General features: G+C 39.9%; 1 protein-coding gene and 1 pseudogene across 2 annotated transcripts; both read right to left on the reverse strand.

Moving 5' to 3' along the window:
• Positions 1 to 18,036: 18,036 nt before the first annotated feature.
• LOC140523556 (mitochondrial 2-oxoglutarate/malate carrier protein-like) lies at positions 18,037 to 19,084 on the reverse strand. 2 transcript variants are annotated; one of them, XM_072638382.1, is made up of 3 exons: positions 18,694 to 19,084; positions 18,504 to 18,581; positions 18,037 to 18,258 (listed from the first exon to the last, which is right to left on the reverse strand). In XM_072638382.1, the coding sequence occupies exons 1-3, from the start codon at positions 18,971 to 18,973 to the stop codon at positions 18,167 to 18,169; spliced, it is 450 nt and encodes a 149-aa protein (XP_072494483.1). In that variant the 5' UTR covers positions 18,974 to 19,084; the 3' UTR covers positions 18,037 to 18,166. The 2 variants fall into 2 exon arrangements, with proteins under 2 accessions (XP_072494483.1, XP_072494479.1); XM_072638378.1 differs by having other exon boundaries at positions 18,504 to 19,084.
• A 5,422-nt stretch (positions 19,085 to 24,506) lies between these two features.
• Positions 24,507 to 25,400, reverse strand: LOC140505403 (glyceraldehyde-3-phosphate dehydrogenase pseudogene; annotated as a pseudogene).
• Positions 25,401 to 25,604: the final 204 nt, after the last annotated feature.

The raw sequence follows: 25,604 nt of genomic DNA on the forward strand, positions 1-25,604 counted from the left end.
AGGGAGGGCAGTGGGAGGAGGGAGCAATTTGAAGTCAACACTCTTGGGGAGGGACAGGATCCAAAGAGAGAACAGAAACAATGGGGGGCAGGATAGGATGGAGGGAAATATAGTTAGTCTTACACAACATGACTATCATGGAAGTCATTTGCAAAACTACACAGATATGGCCTATATTGAATTGCTTGCCTTCCCAAAGGGAATAGGTGGGGAGGCAGGGAAGAAGAGAAGTTGGAACTCAAAGTAGTAGGAACAACTGTCGAGTTCTGTTCTTGCTACTAGGAAATAAGAAATACAGGTAAAGGGGTATAGAAAGTTATCTGGCCCTACAGGACAAAAGAGAAGATGGGGACAAGAGAAGGGAGGGATGATAGAAGAGAGGGCAGATTGGTGATAGGGGCAATTAGAATGCTCAGTGTTTTGGGGTGGGGTGAGGGGACAAATGGGGAGAAAATTTGGCACCCAAAATTTTGTGAAAATGAATGTTAAAAGTTAAATAAAGAAAGAAAGAAAGGAAGGAAGGAAGGAAGGAAGGAAGAAAGAAAAAAAATGTTTCAGACACAATTCAAATTCATGGCTCCCTTATGCCAGAATCCATCATTCTATCCTCTAGACCACCTAGCTATCCACTTGCATAAATTGGTACTTACTTGGCATCTCACAGTTGCTTGGCACATGGAAATGATATGATTTTTTTTCAGGGTTATTTAGCCAGTTTGTTCAGAGATGAGACTTGAACTCAAGTGTTCCTGATTCCAAGACTGGCTCTCTGTCCACTACACATCATTCCCTTATTTTATACATTTAAGATATTCTTTGTTAAAAATCAGCACACTTGCAGAGGAAATTAGATTTAAGAGAAAAAAATCTCACAGGCAGATTTCATGATCCTTCCCCTTGCTACTTATATGTCCTTTATTTTTTTTTCTCTTGGGTAAAGATATGCAATTGGCCAAACTATAGAAAAGAAGAAGACTTTTAAAAAATTGTGTCTGAGGTCAGAAAGTAGAAAAAATTGTGTGATACCGTATGAAGTGACTTAGAGGATCTTTAGACATTAGCCTTCTTTCATCTATACTCCTTTGATTTTCATTGTTGAAGTTGACACCTTAGATTCTATTGCCTAGTAATCTTGGGAAGGCAATACAGTGTAGTGAAAATGGAATTGAAATTGGAGCCACAGAACCAGAGTTTGAGTTCCCTTTCTGCCATTTACTACTTGTATATGACCTTGAGTAAATCACTTAACCTCTGTGCCTCAATTTCCTCATCTGTAAAATGGGGGGACTGGACTAGATTGCCTCTGAGATCTCTACCAACTCTTTAAGACATATCAGCCCTTCAATTCTTTGTTCAGTTAGGGAAGAATATCCTTAAATTTAAGACTTTACCCTTGGGATTCCCAGCACTTGGCTATTATAGAGACAAAGTTACCTGGATTTCCTTTTAAAGATTCAAACAGCTTTATTTTTTTATTGCCAATAACACATGTCATTACTATTGTGTAAGAGAATAAGTCTGCCTTTGTGGAGTGATTTATCAGAGTGGTTTAAAAATCTTCCCCTTTCTCTCTATTTTTTTTCTTTTTTCTTTCCATGGCTTAATAGTACCAGCTATAAAGCCAGCCTAAGGAAGGGTTGTGCAGGCACAGAATGTGTTCTCTATCTGAGATAAGCCAGAGACTGACCAGACAGCAGAGCCCATCTATAAACCACGAGTTTCATTTAGTCATTAGTCTAGCTCTGGGCCTGGAGTGCATTGAGCCCAGATGCTGATTCCCCATCGTACAATCTTCTGTGTGATGAGCTATAAATGACTTTGTGCAGCTGCTTTAATGTGAGTCCCAGTGAAGTCTGGTTCCCTGCTGTGGAATTTGCATAGTTTCAGGGGAAGGCTAATTTCCAGAGAGACAATGCGATAATCTACCATCAATTTTAGTCAGTCATGGCACTCTGGGACTTTTAGACCATTTTTACAGTTTCTACTCTGTACTGTTATATTGAATCAGGAGCAAATGATCTCTGAATGTAGGAGAAACTAGTCCAAAATAGAGAACCACAGGAATACCAGGGGCTCTCTCTTCCGCTAAAAGAGATAATCCGTCCGACCTTCTAAGAATCCTGCTCTGATGCCTTATGGTGGCATGGTAGGGACTCTGGGTTCTCATTAGTTATGACAGTAAAACACAAGTTCCGAAAGGTTCTGCTATTCCAGAAAGGCTTTGGGTATGGCCCCACACGCAGAATGAGTCTATATTCTGAAGGCCAACCTTGTTGAGCACAGAGCACAGCAATAGGAGTCTGACTCGCTGGTGATAATTTTATGTTTGGTCTTCAGAATGGCCTTAGCTCTCTTTTTCTTCTGCAGGAAGTGTGGCAAAGAGGAAGGAAAGAAGTTAGGGAGTTCTGATAGACTGTCTATAAATTGGTTTGATCCTTGTCCAGTGATCGGTGAGTGGACAAGTCACTCAGCACACTCATTTCTACAAGTCACCTGCGTAGAAATGATAATTAAACCCATGGCAGCTGATGAAGTTGCCAAGGATGTAGAAACAGAAGAGAAGGGAGCACAGGATAGGATCTTAATTAAATTGAATTAAGTCATTATACACTTGCTGTTTGGTGACTTCAATGCAAAAGGAAAGAAGGATGCAAGCATTTATTAAGTGTCTGCTACATAGGAGGAAGTGTGCTAAACTCCTCCTAACTTATTTGATCCTCAGAAAAACCTGGGAGGTAGATGCTACTATCATCTCCATCTTATAGCTGAGTAAACTGAGGCACAGAGAGGTTAAGTGACTTGCCCAGGGTCATACAACTAATAAGTATATGAGGATAGATTTGAACTCGAGTCTTTCTGCCTCCAGGCTCAGTGTTCTAACCATTGCATCACCCAACTATTTTTAAAAAGGAGGAAAGAAAGGATAGGAAGAACTTTCCCTGTGCCTCTGTTTCTGTCTCTCTCTTTGTATTATTTATGTGAATGTCTGTATGTATACACACACAAACATATATGTATAATTATATATATCTATATATATCACATGGTACAGGAACAAGGAATGAAGGAGTCAAAAGACTTCTAGATTACGTAGAAGCCTCACACCTTCATATAATGAGTACTTTGTGGGGAAGGGGGGAGAAAAACATCACAAAAAAAGCAAGCAGACAAGTGAAGACTTGTTATTGATGGAGGAGTTATCCCTACCAGAGTTCTCTGTGTACAGTCAGACCATCAACTTCTCAGAGCTAAGATCAGAACTAGTAAAAAATGAGAAGAAGAAATTATTGAGCAGAAAGAGATGGTGTACAGTGAAACAAGTCAATACTCACCTATTTAAACAAAAAAAACCCTGACAATTGAAAATGGTAAAAGGACAACAGCAGAAATGACACTGAAAATGATCATAGTGATTTTCTACAGAAGTTCAACGAGTGTAAAATATTTGCCACAAAGAGACTGAACGAGCCCAGAAAGCACTTTACTCAGCAAACGTCTGACTCACTTGCCAAACAGGGAGAGATGGCTGCCAAAGACAGCACCTGGCTAGAATATAAACTTGTTTGTAAAATCTTATGAGAAAGATGATAGATGATTATGAGCAGCATTGTCCCATAAAGCAGAGAGAAACAGTGTAAAGCAGAGTAAAGCCAGTTTAAAAAAAGTTTGCCAAGGCATCCAACTAAGCAAAGTCATCCCAAGGGCATTTAAGGATGAAAATGGAAGGATAACAAAAGAAAGAAAACTGGGAAAAAATTATAAAAATTTTAACAAACTCTTGTCTCTGTCAAAGACAATGGAAGTCACTACATGTAATCACAGTTCTGGACACAGTTGTAGGGAGGTAGGAATCACACTAAAGAGAGAAAAAATAAGAAAATAGGTTGGATTAGACCAATAATACATAAAGGAGATCTATTCTGGACCTGATATAGTTGTTGAGAGCTTTGAGAGATAAATATAAGGTATCTGAAGGAGGAGAAAAATACCAAAAATATGGGGGGAGGAAATCTCAGAACTTATTAATACCTCAAAAAGGTAGTCAAGAGAATTTTAAAATTAAATTTTATTTTATTTTCAAACAAATATCAACCTTTCCTTCCTATCACTGTCCTGCTCCCTTGCTACTGAGAAAGTGAGAAAAATAAAATTCTGGTTATAAACATGTATAATTAAGCAAAGCAAAATTTCTCATTGACCATGTTTAAAAATTTGTCTCATTCTGCATTCTGAGTCTGCACTCAACTCTTTCAGGATGTGGGTGCCATATTTCATCATGAGTCATCAGAAACTGGCATTTATAGTGCTTATCAGAGTTCCCAGATTTTCTTTTCCTCTTTAAAACATATATTTTATTTTAATTAGCCAGGATCTGCCTTATCTTGCTCCTACCTAATGCCCAGCCCAATTGGGAACATGAAAAACCAAAAAAGATTTCATACCAGGAGAATTTCAATAACTACTCTCCTATATATATAAAATCTCTATGATTTTACAAATCAAGGACTTCCTCAATAAGGGTACTGCTCTGAAACAAATAGATCCTCATAAAGGCTATTCATCAGGTGACCATGTCTGTCATTTCACAGTTAGTCACTAAATTTAGAGAATATAAGATTGTCTTGTGCTTACTATTTATTGACTATGAAAAAGCTTTTGATACTTGGAGCAAAAGATTGACTTCTAGACTCTTTTTCAACAAATCTATACATTAAAATCATTCCAGAGTCTTTGAAAGCTATAATGACAAAAATGACCATCTGATCATAGGCATTGGATGAGGCATAAAAAGGGGTGATGTGTGTTTATTATACAGCTGGGTGATGCAGTGAATCTGAGGGCCAGGCTTGGTTTTAGGAAGATTCATTTTCCTAAGCTCAAATCTGGCCTCTAGCCATGTGACCTTAGGCAAGTCACTTAACCCTGTTTGCCTCAGTTTCCTCATCTGTGTAATGAGTTGGAGAAGGAAATGGAAAATCACTCCAGTATCTTTGCCAGGAGAACACTAAATGGGGTCACAACGAGTCAGACATGACTGAAACAACTGAACAAAAATGTTTTCAAAAGTTTTCAGCAATGTAATGGTTCAGAAAACCAGGAGAGAGTCCAAGGTGAAGAGGGATTCCATGTGGATTGTGAGGTGCTTTAGATGCTCCTTTTTGAAGATGGCATTACACTGTTTGTATCATGCCCCAATACTGTGGAGCCTCCTGGAAGAGATTTGTGAGCACTCAACGGTATTTAGCCCAATCATCTACTTAGGAAAGACTAAATAAATAAAGAATATCTATTACCCAGGTTAAAAGATGCAATTGGATGACAACCTGTTGAACTTGTCCATCAGAACAAATAGCTAAGGCACAGACTATAAATTGGATGTGAGTTGAAATAAGAATTGGACAGGAGGAGGAGAGTAGGTTAGGTTGCCTTTAGGAAATGGCATAGCTCCTTTAAAGACCCTTAGCTTTCCATAAAAACTTAAGTACTTAAAAATACCAACATTCTATTTGTGTTGCAAAATGTAGACTCTAACAGTATAAGAATAATTTAAAATGGTTATCACAGAGTGTGATGAAAAAGTTCTTGATAGATATGGACAGGACGCAACATATTACCAATGAGGAACTTCAAAAAAAAGAATGGGAGGGAAATATGTCATCCAAGAATTATGTAATAGAAAGAACAGATGAAGTAATAATGTTGTAATGTTATAGGAGAATCCTCAAGGTGTCAGAGGAAAATGAGGAAGATCTCCGGCATGTTGAGCTGACTCTTTGTGGAGAACTTATACGAGGACATGTTCAAGAATTACACAGGAGGGGCAAATTTGGAGGGGTTGCAATCTGCAATATTGGAAGGAATTCCCTAATTAATGTGACCATGGATCCATTGGAGTATTTGGACTATAATGTCACAGAGGGTTTATTTGTGGTTCTATATTTATTTAGGGAAATGCAAATGTTGTTGACAGAAGACTGTATTTTACCTATAGCTGAAAGATTGTCTTTAAACCAGCTCAATCAGCCCTTCTCCGCCCTGACATACCAAGTGTGTGCTGGCTTGAAACAGCATAAGCAGTTCCAAGGGCTGGGACAGCTTCATTGACCATTTACTACTTATACCACATCTCAATGTAACCGTGGAGTCAGACAGAAGGCAGAGTGGTGCAATGCAAGGAATGTTAGATTTGAAATGAGGTAATAATAATATTAATAGTATAATAAGCTTTTATATAGGGCTTTGAGGTCTTCCTGAATCCAGGCCTAGTGCTCTATCTGCTTATTCACCTGGCTGCGGAGGTTTTCCATTTCTTTGGGCATCCATCGCTTATGTCTCTGGACCTGTGTTTCCTCAACTGTAAAATGGTGGGGTTAAAATTAGAAGACCCTTAAGAAAGGGTAAAGGACCTACATATACAAAAATATTTAGAGCAGCTCTTTTTGTAGCGGCAAAGAATTCGAAATTGAGTGAGTGCCCATCCATTGGAGAATGACTGAACATGTTGTAAAGGTCCGTGAAGCATATAAATACCATGGAATATTATTGTGCTATAAGAAATGATGAGCAGGCAGATTTCAGAAAAGCCTGGAATGACTTATATGAACCTATGTCAGGTGAACAGAACCAGGAGAACATTATACACAACAAATAACAGTAACATTGTACAATGATCAACTGTGAAGGACTAGGCTCTGCTCGGTAATTCAGTGATCCAAGACAATTCCGAAAGACTCATGATAGAAAATGCCATCCACCTCCAGATAAAGCACAATGGGGCCTGGATGCAGATTGAAGCATACTATTTTCACTTTTGTGTGTGTGTTTTTCCCTTTTGTTCTGTTTCTTCTTTCACAACATGACTAAGGTGGAAATATTGTACATGTATAACCTATATCAGATTGCTTGCCATCTTGAGGAGGGGGATGGAGAGGAAGGGAGGTTGAGAAAAAAATTTGGAGCACAAAATCTTATAAAAAGGAATGTTGGATACTATTTTTACATGGAACTGGAAAAAATAAAATACTATTTACCAAAAAAGTTAGATGAACTTTATGGTGTCTTGCAGCTCTAAATCTGTGGTGCTTTGGCAGGAGAACTGAGGAGCTGGCCTGATTTCATTGGCTGTCTTCACAATGTCTGGATGTGATAGTATCCCTGCATTCTATATTCAGGATTCCAAGTCATGAGAAAATTATTCAGATTAGATTTGAGGGTACTAAGATGGAACATCCATAGCTCCTGAATGTTCTACTAAGCTGAAAAAGGTTTGGTTATGGCCTGAGCCACGAAACAAGTCTGTATTCTGAAGGCCAATTTAGCTAAGTATAGAACATATTAATGGTATACTGTAAGAAGGAGAGATTTGGATGAGGTCATCTCTAAGTTACCTTCTAATTCTATGATTAGTGACTGAATAATATGTTTCTGGTGTCCCCCTATAAGATCTCTTGCATCCATGCTGTTCTGTAGTCAAGTCCTTATCAAGTTTTTCCTAGACCTTTCCCTAATTTTCAAAAGATGGTCCAAGGTCATCTGGGAGGTTCCTGAGCCCCTTTCAAGGGGTCTCTGAAGTCAAAACTGCTTTAGTAATAAATTTAACTTTTTAACTTTGACCATATTTTAATTTCAACTACAATAAATATTAATAGATATAACCCGAATAAACTAAAGCCCTTTAGTTTAGGGGTCTTAAATAATTTTTAAGATTGTGAAGGGATCCAAGACCAAAAAGTTTGAGAATGGCTGACCCAAATTACTGTAAAGGCCTCCTAGTTGTTCTGTCTTCCAGTCTCTTCTTTCCTTCCTACCCTCTGCCAAAATAATCACTCTCAGGCATAGAACTGACCATTTCACTTCCTTACTAAAAACCCTTCAGTGACTCTTTATGGTTTGTAGGATAAAATACCAACTCCATAGGCTAGCACTTGATGTCTTCTGCAATTTTCCACCTCCTTCCTTGCCCTTTTTCCACACTGTTCCCCACGATGAACTCTACCTGCCAACCAAGGAGGACTAAGAACTGATTGCTTAGCTTAACATTCCACATCACACCTTGCTGAATTCATATAAACCATTCATAAGCTTGAAATACAGCCTTTCTTGACCTCTTCTTTTCTAATTCCTTACCTTCTTTCAAGGCTCTCAGCTCTAGTGATATTTCCTCTGAGAAGTCTTCCCTGATACCTTAGTTAGCATTCTCTTTCCTCAATTTTCTTTGTAGTACAAGTATTTTTGGACATGTTCTAATCTCCTAATAGAATATAAGTTTCTGAGGATGTCAGCCATTTAATCTTTGTCTTTTAATCACCTGCACTTAGCATGCAGTCTTGTGCACTTACGAAAAACTTGTTGAATATGATTGCTATGACCATACCTTACACTCCTTTGTTTTTCCAAATATTGTTCAGCATAGTTCTACGTACATGTGACCACATTCTTTCTCTGTACAAGAATCTTTAGAGATTTCTTACAGCCTCTCAGGTAAAATAATAACTCTTTAACTGGGCATCAGGCTATAACCCACTTTTCCTGGCTTATTTTACCTCCTTCCTCTCCTCCAACTCCACCACCAAATCTGTACCCAACAAAACTCAACTATTTGCTGTTTCCTCAAACTTGACATTTCATCTACCACCTCACAAGCCTGGAGTATGCTCCCTCCTTGGCTTTCATTCTTGGGATCTCTACCTTCATTCAAGAAGCAGTTCATGAGATACCCACTGGAAAAACTTTCCTTGACCTTAACTTCAGTTGTCAGAGTTATCTCTTTCCTCCACCTGAAATTGTCATGTATATAATTATCTGAAAATGTGTCACATCCCCCCAGCAGAGTGTAAGATTCTTGGTGACAGGAAAGGTTGTTTGGTTAGTCTTTGTGTCTTCAACATCTTCTAAAGTGTATCCTGTGTGCAAAATATTAACTATATTAGATTGGACTGACCTGGAGAGATCCTTTGTTTTGTGTTTTTTTGTTGTTGTTATTCAGTCATTTTCCAGTCATCTCCAGGACCCTGTTTGGGGTTTTCTTGGCAAAGATGCTGGAGTAGTTTGCCATTCTCCAGCTCAATCTACAGATGAAGAAACTGAGGCAAACAGAATTAAGTGACTTGCCAAGGTCACACAGCTAGTGTGAGGCCAGATTTAAACTTAGTAAAATGAGTCTGTCTGACTCCAGGCCCAGCACTCTATCCACTGCACCACCTAGCCGCTCCACTTGGGTTACTAGTACAATTTAATAGAAAGAGCATTGTCCTTAGAATCAGAAGAATTTGTCCCTGGGCCTTTCAACTTTTGACTTATGTGACTGTGGGCAAGTGACAACTTCTCTGGTCCTCAGTTTCCTCACTTCTAAAATAAGGCTCGAAGGTCCCTCCCCACTCTAAATTTTATGGTCTAATGTTTCCTCAAAACCCTCCATGTAAAAGTCTGATGAATTAGGTGTGAGAAAGTTGTTTACCTTACAAACCCACACTTTTTAAACATATCCCTTTTAAACTTCCTTGTCTTGTCATCACCCCTACAAAACCGTGCTTATTCACCCTGTAAATACTGAAGTTCTAGGTTCAGAATAAATACCCAATAATTCCTAGTGGTCTGTGCAGAAAATTAGTTTTTCTTTTGTTTACCTGAAGGGAGTACTTTGTTGATAATATAATTTGTTTCCAATAACTTCTTCAAAGGAGTGTGTATGTGTGTGCGTGTGTGTGTGTGTGTGTGTTTTAAATTTGTGGCCACTAGGCTAGGCAGAGTATGAATAAAACTAAGGTTATAGATTTCATCTTTTTGTGCATTAATTATATTTGCTCTGCTTTCTAGCCACAGGCTGTTATTTCTCCAACTGTCTCCCTGGACAGATTGTCTAGACAAAACAATGCAAAGTCTTCAACCTGATGGAAAAAACCAGTTCAAAACAATACTCATAGAGTGAGTCAGAAACATCACCCTCATGGATAGGCAACATGCCAATTCTGCCTTCCATACGTCCAGGAGTTCAGACAAATCATGTTGTAAAATGAAGTTGTATTAGAGGGACTCTAAGGTCACTTGTAGCTTTAAATCTAGATTTGTACGTTCCAGTGAAGTTTGTGATTGTGTAGGAGAATCTGTCAAAAATTGTGATGCAAGTTCAGTGGATAGAATATTGGACTCCAACTCAGGAAGGTTTAGGTTCAAATCTCACTTATTACTCTTGTGAAAATGTGAACATGGGAAAGTCCCTTAACCTCTTTGAGTCACAAGTTCTTCATCTGTAAAAAACTGAAAAAATAATACCTGTAGTATAAACCTCACAGGATTCTTGTGAAGCACAAGCGAAATAATGTATGCAGAGTGTTTTACAGACTTTAAAGTAAGATATATATGTGTCAGTTAAAATTATTATTATTAAAATCAATCAGTTGACTAACCATTCTTTTTTGCATTCATTCATTAATTTATTTTTAGTTTTCAACATTCACTTCCACAAGATTTTGAGTTACAAATTTTCTCCCCATCTCTCCTCTCCCTCTGTTCCAAGAGAGTGTGCATTTGCTTATGCCTTCCCCAATCTGCCCTCACTTCTATCACACCCCTCTCTTCTCTTATCCCTTTTCTTTCTATTTTCCTGTAGGGCAAGATAAATTTCTATACCATATTGACTGTATATCTTATTTCCCAGTTGCATGTAAAAACAAATTTTAACATTTGTTTTTAAGACTTTTGAGTTCCACATTCCCTCCTCACCCATCCTCATTGAGAAGGCAAGGAATTTGATATAGGTTATACATGTGTAGTTGTGCGCAACACTTCTATAACAGTCTTGTTATAGAAGACTAACTTTATTTTCAGCCATCCTATTCCACCCCTGTTTATTCTGTTCTCTCCTTTGACCCTGTCCCTCCTCAAAAGTGTTTGCTTATGATTATGCCCCCCTCCCATTTGCCCTCCCTTCTATCATCACCCTCCTCTTATTCCCTTCCCCCTACTTTCCTGAAGTGTAAGATAGATTGTCATACCCAATTGGGTATATATTATTCCCTCCTTAAGTCAAATCCAATGAGAGTACAGTTCACTCATTCCCTCTCACCTCCCCCTCTTCCCTTCCATTGTAAAAGCTTTTTCTTGCCACTTTTATATGAGATAAATTCTTCCTTCTCTCAGTACATTCCTTTCTCATCCCTTATTTTTTTTAGATATCATCCCTTCATATTCAACTCATGCTGTGATTCTCTCTCTGCAAATATATATACATATGTATACATATATGTGTGTATATGTGTGCATGTTCCCTCCAACTACGATAATGCTGAGAAAGGTCTCATGAGTTCCAAATATCATCTGTACATGTGGGAATGTAAACAGTTCAACTTTAATAAGTATCTTAGGATTTCTCTTTTCTGTTTACCTTTTCAAGCTTCTCTTGCTTCTTATATTTGAACATCATATTTTCTATTCAGCTCTGGTCTTTTCATCAAGAATGCTTGAAATTCCTCTATTTCACTGAAAGACCACTTTTTTGCCTTGAAGTATTGTACTCAGTTTTGCTGAGTAGGTGATTCTTGGAAATCCTAGTTCCTTTGACCTCTGGAATATCATGTTCCAAGCCCTGTGATCCCTTAATGATGAAGTTGCTAGATCTTGTGTTATGCTGATTGTATTTCCATAATACTCGAATTGTTTCTTTCTGGCTGCTTGCAATATTTTCTCCTTAACCTGGGAGCTCCAGAATTTTGCTACAATATTCCTAGGAATTTTCTTTTTGGGGTCTTTTTCACAAGGTTATGAGTGGATTCTTTCAATATCTCTTTTGCCCTCTAGTTTTACAATATCAGAACAACTTTCCTTGATAATTTCTTGAAAGATCATGTCTAGGCTCTTTTTTTGATCATGGCTTTCAGGTAGTCCCACAATTTTTAAATTGTCTCTCCTGGATCTATTTTCCAGGTCAGTTGTTTTTCCAATGAGTTATTTCACATTGTCTGCTATTTTTTCATTCCTTTGGTTTTGTTTTATAATTCCTTGATTTTTCATAAAGTCATTAACTCCCATCTGTTCCATTGTAATCTTTAAGGAATTATTTTCTTCAGTGAGCTTTTGGAAATCCTTTTCCATCTGGTCAATTCTGCTTCTTAAGGCCTTCTTCTCCTCATTGGCTTTTTGGATCCCTCTTGCCATTTGGGCTAGTCTATTTTTCAAAGTGTTATTTTCTTTAGCATTTCTTGAGTCTCCTTTAGCAAGTAGTTGACTCGTTTTTCATGATTTTCTTGTATCACTCTCATTTCTCTTTCCAGTTTTTGCTCTATTTCTCTTACATGATTTTCAAAATCCTTCTTGAGCTCTTCCATGACCTATAATCAATTCATATTTTTCTTGGAGGCTTTGGATGTAGGAGCTTTGACTTTGTTGTCTCCTTCTGTTTGTATATTTTGGTTTTCCTTGTAACCAAAGTAAGATCCTATAGTCTGAATATTTTTCTGGTTTTTTCTCATTTCCCCAGCTATTTACTTGACTTGAGCTCTTTGTAAAGGTAGTTCTCTGATTTCAGTAGGGGTGGTGGGTGTACTGTCAGTCACTTGATCCACCCATAATCTGTGGTCCTAGAACTCCAGAAACAGTAGCTGCCATTGCCCTTGCTGCTGCTGTGGCTGTAGCAGGTTCCTTCACTCCCTGCCCCCTCTGCCACTCTGGAGCTAGGGCCGGACGATTCTACTCTCTCACAAAAGTCCTACACTTTTTTTTCCACTGATCTTCCAATTTGTCCTTGGCATTTTGAGGTCATGAAGTCTGCAAACCACCACAGGTGCCAGAGATTCATTCCCATCATGGCCTGCTTAGGTCCTGTCTGTGCCAATGTGGCATACACTGGACTGCACTCTGCTCCCAGCATGGCACAATAGATGTTTCCCATCAACCTTCCAGGCTGTCTTGTGCTGGAGATTTGCTTCACTCCATCATTTTGTGGGTTCTGCAGCTCCAAAATTTGTTCAGAGTAATTTTTTACAGATATTTGGCTGGGCTTGGAGGCAGAGCTCTAGCAAGTCTGTGCTGTTACTTGGCCATCATGGTGCCACCTCCTGATAAACAATTCTTAAGCACATACTATGTTCTGGGTACTGTGCTAAGCTCCAGGGATGCAAAAAGAAGCAAAAGACAGTCCCTTACCTCAAGGAACTTACAATCCTTTATTCAGAAGCTTCATGATGTGAGTATATGAGAGTCGGCCTTGGAGTCAAGAAGGGTTGGATTTGAATCCTGGCACTGACACATTCTGGCTAGGTGATTCTGGGCAAGTCCTTTAACCTCCCAGTATCCTAATATCTCTCTAAGACTTTAGATAGTAGAGGAGGTATCAATTTATTTTGGTGGAAGGAGTCTTATATCAGTGAAATCACAGGTGCAATCCTCTTGTCCCCAAGCTGTTTTCGCAGCTGTTCTTGATACTATACAATATCATATTACTGGAATCAGTGTCTCACTTACATGAAAATATCAACTTAAAATATTTACAAATCAATGTTAAAAATTGTTTTTCCATGTAATTGGGGAAAATAAACTATTATTAAAGTTTAAAAAAAGAAAAGAAAATCATACCTAGCCCTGAAAGTCCTATGTGTCAGTTGAATCCTCCTGAAGAATTGTCCAGTGCATACTAGAAGTTACAAGGAGAGGGTTTTAAATGGAAAGAAAATGCTAAAAAAAGTTTTCCTTATATTTTTTAGAGGAAAGTGAGGGACAAATGGGGGACTAAAGGGTGAGAGAATCTTAATCTTCCACCCCTTAAATCAACATCACTTAAGAAACTGCATGCTCTTCTGCCCTCAAATTTATTAAAGCATCTGTTTCCAGTTTTCAACAATAAGTTTCACATTTTCACCTCCTCCTTCTCCCCTCTCTCCCCAAGATGGCATGCAAATTTATATGGGCTCTACCCATACATTCCTTTTAAATATGTTTTCACATTAGTCATGTTGCATAGAAGCATTAAAATGAACGGGAGAAACCATGACAAAAACAAAACAAAATATAACAAAAGAGAAACTCATCTGATTCATTTTGCATACTGACTCCATAGTTCTTTCTCTGGATGTGGATGGCATTTTCCATCATGAGTCCACAGAGAATGTTTTAGGTCCTTGCATTGCTGTGAAGGGCTAAGTCTATCAAAAACAGTCCTCACATGCTGTGACTGTTGTGTATCATGTTTCCTGGTTCTGTTCACTTCACTCAGCATCAGTTCATATAAGTCTTTCTAGACTTCCGTGAAGTCCTCCTGTTCATCATTTCTTATAACAAAATAGTATTTCATTACATTCATACACCGCAGCTTGTTTAGCCATTCCCCAGTTGATGGGCATCCCCTCAATTTCTAGTTCTTGGCCACCACAAAAAGAGCTGCTATATTTTTGTACATGTAGGTCCTTGCCTCATTTTTATGATCTCTTTTGGATACGGTCCTAGAAGCGATATTGCTGAGTCAAAGGGCATGCACATTTTTATAGCCCTTTTGGCATAGTTCCAAATTGCTCTCCAGAATGGTTGAATCAGTTCACAGCCCCACTAGCAATGAATTAGTGTTCCAACTCTCCCACATCTTCTTCAGCATTTATCATTTTCCTGTTTTGTCATGTTAGCCAATCTGATAGGTGTGATTTGGTACCTAGGGGATGCTTTGATTTGCATCTTTATTAATCACAAGTAGAACTTTTTTTTATGACTACAGATAACTTTAATTTCTGAGAATTCCTGTTCATATCCTTTCACCAGAAAATGCACACTCTTAAGTCAGCGTGGTTAAACAGAGCTTGAAGGTTTAAAAAACCTTTACCAACATTATCCCATTTTATCCTCACATCTGAAAGAGAGGTGCTATTATTTTCTCCATTTTACAGATGAGGAAACTGAGGGAAACAGAGTTTAAGTGACTTGACCAGGTTCATGCAGCTGGTGGTTGTCCTTCTTTTTGAAGAGGACCAAAATGACATCATCATGATAATCAAGTCAAGTTTCAGTGTGTCTGACTGTGGCTGATCAGACCAATATGAGCTCGGAATACTCTATCACAGATTGGGCCCAGATAGTCCATGTGAATATTTCCAGAGCATTCAAAACTCCTCCATTTGTTGTAACTGATGGTTCTATGTATGGATGGTGTGGTGGTAGCTGATGGAACACCTGTGTTTTCTTGGTGTTAATTATTAGGCCAAAATAAGCACAGGCAGCAGAGAATTGATCCATACTTTGTTACATCTCAGCTGCAGAGGCTGAGCTGAGTGCACAATCATCTGCAAACAGAAAGTCATGCACCACCACTCCCTCCACTTTGGTCTTGGCTTGTAGCCTTTTCAAATTGAAGAACTTACCATCAGTATGGTAGTTGACCTTGATGCCATCCGTGTTCATCCTCATTGAAAGCATTTGACAACATGGCTGAAAACATCATTCTAAAAAGCATGGGAGCAAGCACACAGCCCTGTTTCACTCCATTAGTGACTGGGAAGGCACGAGAGCATTGTCCATTATCCAGAACCCAGGCAAACATGCCGTCGTGAAATTGACATACAATATTGATGAACTTCTCCAGGCAACCAAATTTTGTCATAATTTTCCATAAGCCCTCCCAACTAACAGTGTCAAAGGCCTTGGTCAGATCTACAAACATTGTGTACAAACCTCTGTTACTGCCCTGGCATTTCTCCTGGAGTTGTTGGGGAGCAAAGACCATATTGACTGTTCCTCAACCCTTTCTGAAGCCACACGGACTCTCAGGTATATGACCATCTTTTGGGTGAAGGATCAGTCTACTAAAGAGGTCTCTAGCAAGAATTTTGCCAGCAACGAGTAAGCAAGAGATTGTTGCAGAATAATGTATTCCCTTTATAGAGCTGGGCAGTGGAAACATCCTTGAACTCCTGGGGGATAACCTCCTCTTGCCATATAATCTGGAAAATTTTAGTCAGCTTTTATGTGAGCAAAATGCCTTGTAAATCTCAGCTGGAATAGAATCAGCAGTAGGTGCTTTGCCACATGAAAGGAACCTAATGGCCCTCAAAACCTGTTCTTCAGTTGGAAGTTCAGTTAAGGAGGGATTGACTTCAACCTGAGGTAAATGGTCAATGGCCTCAGCGTTGATTGATGATGGTCTGTTGAGAACGCTATGGAAGAGTTCAACCCATCTCTCTGGGATCATGTCCTTATCACTAATAAGTGTGGCTCCATCCACACTGAGTAGTTGTGATGCACTATAGGCTTTTGGTCCATAAATAGCTTTCAGGGAATCATAAAAGCACTTTGGATTGTTACTATCAGCATAAAACTGAATTTCATCTGCCTTCTTACTGAACCAGGAATCCTGCATCTCTCTAAGCTTTGTTTGTACTTTCCTTTTGATGGAATTAAATGTTGCCTTCTTAGAGGTGGATGAACTATCCTGCTGGTAAATCCTGTGGAGTTCTCGTTTTTCATTTAGCAGCACTTCTTGAGTGGAACTGAAACTATATTTTGACCTTTTAAATTCAGTTTCATGAATTTTTAGTGCACGTTGCTTGGATTTATTCTACAGTAGTAATAAGGGGACCATGGGGTTTCTTTCCATTGCTAGTTTAAAAATAATGAAAGCTGTATGTAAAGCAGATTGGGTCTTCCAGGAGATGCTCCCTTCTTCATAGACTTAGCTTTTCTTCATCTTTGTCACTTTTCATTTCTAAATACATTGTCACTGCTACACCAGTAAAGGGTGGATGGGGGTAAAATGAGATTATTTACTGCAGTTTTGCAAATTTGTCCAGGAGTCTTAGATTTACAACATACACTTAAGGATTATGTAGTAATTTCTATAGGATTTGTTGCAAATAAGTATTATTTTAAATAAGGTGAGAAAATCAACCATAAATAGAATCATTATGGAAAGCAACCATTTTTGCTAACCATAGGCAAATGTCTAGTAACCAGCATTTGAGAGAAGTAGAATTAGCAAGTAGAGAATTGAGGCAATTCAGAAATTTACAGCAGACCTTTTCTGAATAAACCAGTGAACCTGAACGTCTGGATTAATCCAAATCATTTCTGGTGTCTCTCTTCACTTTGTAGCTAAACTTATTTATTTCATCAGGGAACATGTCCACTAAATAAAACTCATGAGATATAGCATGATAGAATGAAAATATGTCAGAGTCCCAGATTCTTTCATGTGTTATACATGTGATCTGGAAACTCCATCTTCTGAACCACAGTTTCTTCATCTATAAAATGGGGATAATGATCCTTGTGTGTTTGTCCTTTGTTGCCGAAGAAGACCATGCCATTGGAGAAATAATGACATGACTTTGTTTTGAGTGAGGGAGGGCTAGTACTTGCATGATGTATCTCATAGGACTTTTGTAAAGTGATTCCTTTGAATGTCTTATATTGGTGTTTATATAATATCATGTAGTGGGATATTTAATCACAAATATAAGTTATTAGAACAAAGCTTATATACTCCCCCCCTCCCTTCCTTCCTCAAGGAGCCAAGAGATCTGATCCAAGACCAGGCTTTATGACCTTTGACAAATCATTCCACCTCTCTGTGCTATGTCACCATCTGTAAAGTAAAGATAACAATAACCTGGTCTTCCTATTTCAAAGGCTTGTTTTGGAGAAAAAAGCATCATACACATTAGTTTGTAATGGGATTTTTTTGTAATGAAGCTTTGTTTGTAATGAAATTTCCTCACCTAGGGGAGACCTAGGTGGTGTGCAGTAAGTAGATAGAGCTCCTGGAGTGAAGAGGACCTGAGTTCAAGTCTAACTTCAAACACTTACTAGCTATGTGATTCTGGAAAAGTCACTTAAACTTGGTTTGACAAACTTTCCTCACCCATAAAATGAGCTGGAGAAGGAAACGACGAACTACTCCAGGATCTTTGTCAAAAATAACCCCAAATAGGGTCAAGGAGACTCAGACATGACTGAACAAAAACAATTTCTTCACATAGATGGATAAATCAATTTCTAAGCCTCTCCTATTTTCTAGGCGCTGTGCTAAGCACTAAGAATACAAAGCAAGCCGGAAGCAAAAACAAAAGTCATAAACATTTTAATTAGACAAGACAACTCTTAAAGGGGAGCTTTAAAGGGGACAGGAGAGGGCAGGGTCCGAGCTGGGAGGATTGAGGCAGAGGTGCTGAGGAGGCAGGGATACCTTCACGTGTCACCATTCTTGGAAATCATGCCCTCTGGTCCTCAGGCACCCTTGGGGCTGCTTAGCAGTGAGGAAGAAGTTCATATGTAGTTCATTATTTGCTGCAAAAAGACAAAGGGGGGGGGGCAAATCTTGAAGGCACTATGGGCTGAACCCTTTCTAGAGGCTCCAAAAAACTTCTTGTGGAATCACCTTCATCAATGCTTCTGTTCTTATACTGTCTTCCCCTTAATGATCCGCATATTCTGCAACCTCGCTTTCACTATGATAGCAGAAAATGTTGTCCCAGAAGTACAGTCTATAAGACACTGCTTAGACCTTGGGAATAACTAAGCAAGCTGTTTACCTTTGAGAATAATGGCGGTGTTTGCAATAGTGGTGATAACTGCGCCAAAAGTTGAGGATGTAGTTTTCCTCAGTGACCCTGGGGAACACATCAAAAATATACTTGTAGCCTCTGCTCTTCATCAAGTCCAGCTGACTATCAACCGCAGGAGGTGTTCCTACAAGGGCTCTCTTGTCACGGGTTGTCATACCCACGAGGCTTCTCATGAAGAAATAGAGGGATGTCTCATCTTCTTTCATTGGTTGTACGCAAAGAACATTGTAAGTGCTGCACTCAGGTTGTTTGAAGGTGGCCTGGTGCATGAATCCAGCAGAAGGTCCCGCGAACAAACCTCGATCGCTCTCAGACTTGAGGATGTTGAGGACATCAGGAAAGTTCGTCTTGTATTCACCAGTCTCGGCTCCTTCCCTCTTCAGCTGCAGTTCATTTTTCACTACTTTGAAAAACTGCGCCAACAACGTAGCAACCATGATCTTAGTCAAGTTCCAGGCAAAAACTTGACCAAATTCTTAGGAGAAATGTCGGATTTTACAGCCATGCTCCCAAGAGTCAGGGTCAAAGCCATCTCCACGAAGGCAGTAATGGCCCCCTGGACCCGGCTTTCACAAGTGCTTAGCGCTACACGTGGACAAAGGGACACTGTGAGCGATGCAAGGCCTCACAATGGCCCCTCCCACGCCCTACCTCCCAAGCCCTACCACCACTGTTGGCATGAGCATCTGGTATGAATATATGGGTACTATCATGTGAGACATTTCTTTATGTCTTTGAAATTATGTTTTCTGTGTGTGTCTGTGTGTATACATAGACACATACATACATACACACATACATAAATGTAGATACACACAGTGTATATAGCATGACATTCTTGATGATCCCAGGACAATTTACAAAGATCATTTCCACTTGTTGCTCAGAAGGAGTTTGGCCATCCAATCTAGAATTTGATCTTTCATTGACTCCAGTCTGATTGGTCTATTATTTCTAGTATTCATGCTCTTTTGAGAGAGACAGAGAGAGAAAGGGAGAGAGAGAGAGAGAGAGAGAGAGAGAGAGAGAGAGAGAGAGAGAGAGAGAGAGAGAGAGGGAGGGAGGGAGGGAGGGAGGGAGGGAGGGAGGGAGGGAGAGGGAGAGAGAGAGGATTTGCTTGCCTGAAATCCTGTAGCTTGTCTCCTTTTCACCACACTTCAACGAAGACCACAGACATATTTACTGTCTCTTTCAATACCCTGTAAGATGACCCTTCCTTACAACTAGTAAGCTTCTGAATCATGTTTTGACTCAAGATCGATCATGACAATGTACGTCTGTCAGAAGGGAATATCATAGAAGATGCTGATGAAGATGCAAAGCCACTAACCAGATTGCTTTCGGATGTGTGAGAAGTACTGTTGACTTGAATCTTCCTTTCCTCTTCTATGGCTGTCACTCCCTGCTCTGCTGCTCTCTTTCCTGTGATCACCAAGATAATGTGCCCCTCATTGCTCCCCTCTTGTATTTGCCCTCCCTCTTCCCTTCTTCAGTGCGGCAATACAGGCTAGGATAATGTTTTGTTCTGTTTGAGAAAACAGAGAATCATCAAAGTACAAAGATCTGAAAATCATTGACGTTATTCAGTCCATCATGAACTTCATTGCTCCTAAAATTCTATCACTTCCAGTCTTTCTTAAACTGAACACACTCAAGCCCTGCTCAGCAAACACAACTGGTATCAAAGAAGGAAGAGGACCTCCTCCTTCATAAACACTAACACATGTACCATGATGTCAGGCACAAAGGGGGCTCCTTCCACCCTTGTAGCTCACCACAAGTCCTTGACTTAATAACTCTAAGGGAGTTCATAAGATTGGTCACTGGAATTTAGCAATTGTTTGTGAAATAACTCTATGCATTTTAGGAAAACACTAAATGGTTTAATATATGTAAATCCAACTTTTAAGTGCATTGAAATGCTATTTTTTAAAAAAAATTATTTTACTGGGTGATAGGAATAATATCTATAATGTTAGGATGATCCAAAGTAAAAATTAATATAGCATAAAAAAATCTTTACTCTTTGGGAGGAAAGGGAGGATTTGGATCTGTTCAGCAGCTTCCCAATGTAGAAATTCCCACTACCAATACCACCCTCCAAATGCAGATGATCTGACAGAGCAACCTACACAAAGGGATGAACATTTGGAGTGACTTGCCCAGGATCACAAAGGCAGTATATGTGTCAGAGGCTGAATCTGAACTCAGATCATTCCAACCCCTTAGCTGACTCTCTACACATTATATCCAACTTCTACATTCAACTTATAGGACCTTAAGTAGGCTACATGATAATATAGAGAAAAGATACTCAGAAATTGAATATGAAAGAAGTTTTCTTTTTTTTGTGATATAAAATATGAAGACAATCTTAACAAGAAGAGTCTATCATTCAATAAAAACTCATTCTTAGTTATTCAGTCAATCAGTAAACATTTATTAAGTGCCTACTATGTGTCGGGGTGCTAAGCACTGGGGATGACCAAAAAAAAGGCAAAAAGATTGTCCTTCTCAAGAGCTATACTATAATCGAATGGGGGAGAAAACATAGAAACATACCTATATGAAGCAAGGTATATGCAGGATAAATAGGAATTAACAGAAGGGAGGTGCTAGCATTCAGGAGAATTGTGTAAGGTGTTCAGTGTAAGAAGTGATTTTAATTGGATTTAAAAGAAAGCTAAAGAGATCTGTAGGTGGACCAGAGGGAGGAGAGTATTTCATGCATAAAGGAGACCAGAGAAAATGGAAGAAATGCAACCTATTTAAGGACAACTGCCGTCTTACAATCAATAGAGTGCAGGGCATAGAGAGAGGAAGATCTGAATTCAAATCCAGCCTCACTTTTAACAAACTCTGTGCCTCTGAGCAAGTCACTTAACCCTGTTTAACCTCAGTTTCCTCCTCTGTAAAATGAGCTGCGGAAAGAAATGACAAACTATTCCAGTATCTTTGTCAAAATAACCCCAAATAGGATGACAGAGAGTCAGACATGAATGAAAAAACAACTTCTTCACATAGATATATAAAGTAATTTTCAAGGCTTTCCTATTTTCTAGGCATTGTGCTAAGCACTAGGAATACAAAACAAGCAAAAAGCAGGAAAAAAGTCATAAACATTTTAATTTGACAACTCTTAAAGGGGAGCTTTAAAGGGAATAGAAGAGGGGAGAGTAGGAGAGTAGAAGGCACTAGAGATGAAGGGAGGTAAGGAGGCAGAGATCCAGAGGATGTTTTTCCAGGGATCCGTCGCCTGTCACAGTTTTTTGAAACGTCCTGGTCCTCAGGGACTCTTGAGGCTGCTCAGAAGTCCCTGCTTCATGTAGGTCTTGCTCATTTGGTGCAAAACGATCAAGGTGTTCGGAAGGGGGCAGCTGCAAATCTCGAGCGCAGAGGCTCCCAAAACTTTCATGCCAAATTCCCTTCAACACTACTTCTCTTCTGATCTTGTATCTGCCTTCCCAAATTTCCTGCAACTTTTTTTCTTTTTTTTACCATGATGACAGAAGAAATCAGAACCTGCTTAGCTCTTGGGCTTGGGGTTTGGAGTTTTGTTGAACGCTGGAACCAGAGTACCACTGAGTATAATACTGGTGGTCACTACGGTAAGGATAAAAGCCCCCCCAATAGCGGCCTCTTTCCCGACTGAGCCTTGCCCACATCTCAAAAACATTCAGATAGCCTCTGGGCTTCACCCAGGCCAGCCGACCATCAGCCTTAGGAGGTCTCCCTGTGAGGACTCTCGTGTCACGGGTTGTCACTTCCACGAAGATTTTCATAGGGAAATTGGGGGATGTGTCCTCTGCTTTCATCAGGTTTTCAGAAAGACCATTGTAACTGCAGGGCTCAAGCTGGATGAAGTGCATTAGCACAGTGTGGTGCATTAGCGCAGTGGAAAATTCCGCGAACAAATCTTCAACGATGTCAGACCCGAAGACGTCGACAGCAGGACGTTTCTTCTTGGGTTTACGGGTCTCAGGAAACATTTTATCTTTCAGTAACTGCAAAGGGCGCGCCAAAAACGCAACAGCAATCATCCTACTAAGTCCTCCAAAAAAAGTTGACCAAGTTCTTGGGACACGTGCGAAGTTTGACAGCCAACTCGCTGCTCCCAACACTCGCGGTCAAAGCCGTCTCCACGAAGGCAGTAATGCTCTTGTGGACCCGGCTTTTATAAGCTCTCAACGCTACTAGCGGACAAAAGGACAGTGTGCGTGTGCAAGACCTCACAATGGCCCCTCTCAGCCCCCACCTCCCCAGCCCTACCACCATTTTTGGCAAGATCATCTGGTAGGAATATATGGGCCTTGTCCTGTGAGCCTTTTCTTCATGTCGTTGAACTTTGGTTTTGTGTGTGTGTGCCTGCGTGTGTATACAAACACATACATGCATACCTAATTTTTGATACACTCACAAGCCTATAAAGCACAACATTCTTAAAGATCCCAGGACCGTTTATAATGATCATCTCCACTTGTTGCTCGTAAGGAGATTGTTTGGCAATCCATTCTAGAATTTTATCTTTCAATGACTCCAGTCTCATTGGTCTGTTGTTTCTGGTATTCATACTCCTCCTTAACAGAAAAAGGGGGGGAGGAGGGGAGAGGATTTGCTTGCCTGAAATCCTGTAGCTTGTCTCCTTTTCACCACACTTCAACGAAGACCACAGACATATTTACTGTCTCTTTCAATACCCTGTAAGATGACCCTTCCTTACAACTAGTAAGATTCTGAATCATGTTTTGACTCAAGATCGATCATGACAATGTATGTCTCTCAGAAGGGAAAATCATAGACGATGCTGATAAAGATGGTCAAGTCGTTAACCCAAAGAGTTTTCAGAAGTGTGAGAAGTACTGTTGACTTGAATCTTCCTTTCCTCTTCTATGGCTGTCACTCCCTGCTCTGCTGCTCTCTTTCCTGTGACCACCAACATAATGTGCCCCTCATTGCTCCCCTCTTGTATTTGCCCTCCCTCTTCCCTTCTTCAGTGCGGCAATAAGGCTAGGATAATGTTTTGTTCTGTTTGAGAAAACAGAGAATCATCAAAGGACAAAGATCTGAAAATCATTGACGTTATTCAGTCCATCATGAACTTCATTGCTCCTGAAATTCTATCACTTCCAGTCTTTCTTAAACTGAACACACTCAAGCCCTGCTCAGCAAACACAACTGGTTGTATCAAAGAAGGAAGAGGACCTCCTCCTTCATAAACACTAACACATGTACCATGATGTCAGGCACAAAGGGGGCTCCTTCCACCCTTGTAGCTCACCACAAGTCCTTGACTTAATAACTCTAAGGGAGTTCATAAGATTGGTCACTGGAATTTAGCAATTGTTTGTGAAATAACTCTGTATTTTAGGAAAAGACTCAATTGTTGTAATATATGTAATTATTAAGTACATTCAAATGCTATTTTTTTTAAAAAATATTTTTCTGGGTGATAAGAATAATATCTACAATGTTAGACTGATCTAAATTAGAAATTAATAAAGCATAAATAAAACTTTTTTATTTGGAGGGTGAGAGGAGGAATTTGGATCTGTTCAGAGGATTCCTAATATAGAAATTCCCACTATGAATGCAGGTCTCCAAATGCAGATGGTCTGAGAGAGCAAACTTAACAAGGGGACTAAAATATTGACTGACTTGCCCAGGATCATAAAGGCAGTATATGTGTCAGAGGCTGAATCTGAACTCAGATCATTCTAACTACTTAACTGGCTCTCTATCCATTATATCCAACTTGTACATCAAACTTTTTTTTTTGCACTGAATGTATTGACTTTATTGATGGTACACAATACAGGATTCTAGGCTTCTCCCCCCTACTATAGGGTGTATTGGGACAAGGATATGAATGGGACATGATATCCCCAGTACAGGAACATAAATTAGGAATGTAGGCTCCCCAGTGATGGAACTCCTTTTTTTACTGGGGATGAAGAATCATGGCCTTCCACTTTACTCCTTGGAGGTCATATAGAACATGAGGTCCACTACACAGTGCTGTAACCATACTCATGGTCATACCAAGAAATGAGCTTGACAGAGTGGTCATTGAGGGCAATACCAGTGCCAGCATCAAAGGTGGAAGAGTGGGTATTGCTGTTACTCACAGAATACAACCTGGTCCTCTGCATAGCCCAAGATGCCCTTCAAGGGTCCCTCTGATGCCTGCTTCACCACTTTCTTGATATCTTCATATTTGGCAGGTTTCTCCAAGTGGCAAGTCAGATCCACAACAGATACGTTGGGAGTAAGAACATGGAAGGCCATGCCTGTGAGCTTCCCATTCGGCTCAGGTATGATCTTGCCTACAGCCTTAGCAGCACCAGTGGAAGCAGGGATGATGTTTTGGGCAGCACCATGCCCATCACTCCACAGCTTATCAGAGGGGTCATCTACTGTCTAGTGGGTAGCAGTAATGGCATGGACTGTAGTCATGAGTCCTTCCACAATGCCAAAGTTATCATGAATGACCTTGGTCAAGGGAGTCAAGCAATTGGTAGTGCAGGAAGCATTACTGACAATCTTAAGGGAATTATCATATTTCTCATGGTTCACTCTCATCACGACCATTGGGGCATCAGCAGAAGGGGCACAGATGATGACCCTCTTGGCTCCACCCTTCAAGTGAGCCCCAGACTTTTCCATGGTGGAAAAGACTCCAGTGGACTCTACAACATACTCGGCTCCAGCATCTCCCCATTTGATATTGGTGGGATCCCTCTCCTGGAAGATGGTAATGGCTTTTCCATTGATCACCAGCTTCCCATTCTCAGCCTTGACTGTGCCCTTGAACTTGCCATGGGTGGAGTCATATTGAAATGTATAAACCATGTAGTTAAGGTAAATGAAGGGGTCATTGATGGCCACAATGTCTACTTAACCTGAGGGGAATGCACCCCTGGTCACCAGGCGCCCAATAAGGCCAAATCCGTTGACTCCGACCTTCACCATCTTGTTTCTGGTATGCTACTGAAGCAGCAGATTCTGGCACTGAGAGTGGGAGAAAAGTCAAAAGCCTACATCAAACCTATATGACCTTAACTAGGCTAC

This window comes from Notamacropus eugenii, chromosome 1 (genome assembly GCF_028372415.1).
Source record: "Notamacropus eugenii isolate mMacEug1 chromosome 1, mMacEug1.pri_v2, whole genome shotgun sequence".
NCBI lineage: Eukaryota > Metazoa > Chordata > Mammalia > Diprotodontia > Macropodidae > Notamacropus > Notamacropus eugenii.

Bases quoted from the DNA above. Each gene is read 5' to 3' on its own strand.
- LOC140523556 (XM_072638378.1), bottom strand. From the start codon at position 18,973: ATGGTTGCTACGTTGTTGGCGCAGTTTTTCAAAGTAGTGAAAAATGAA.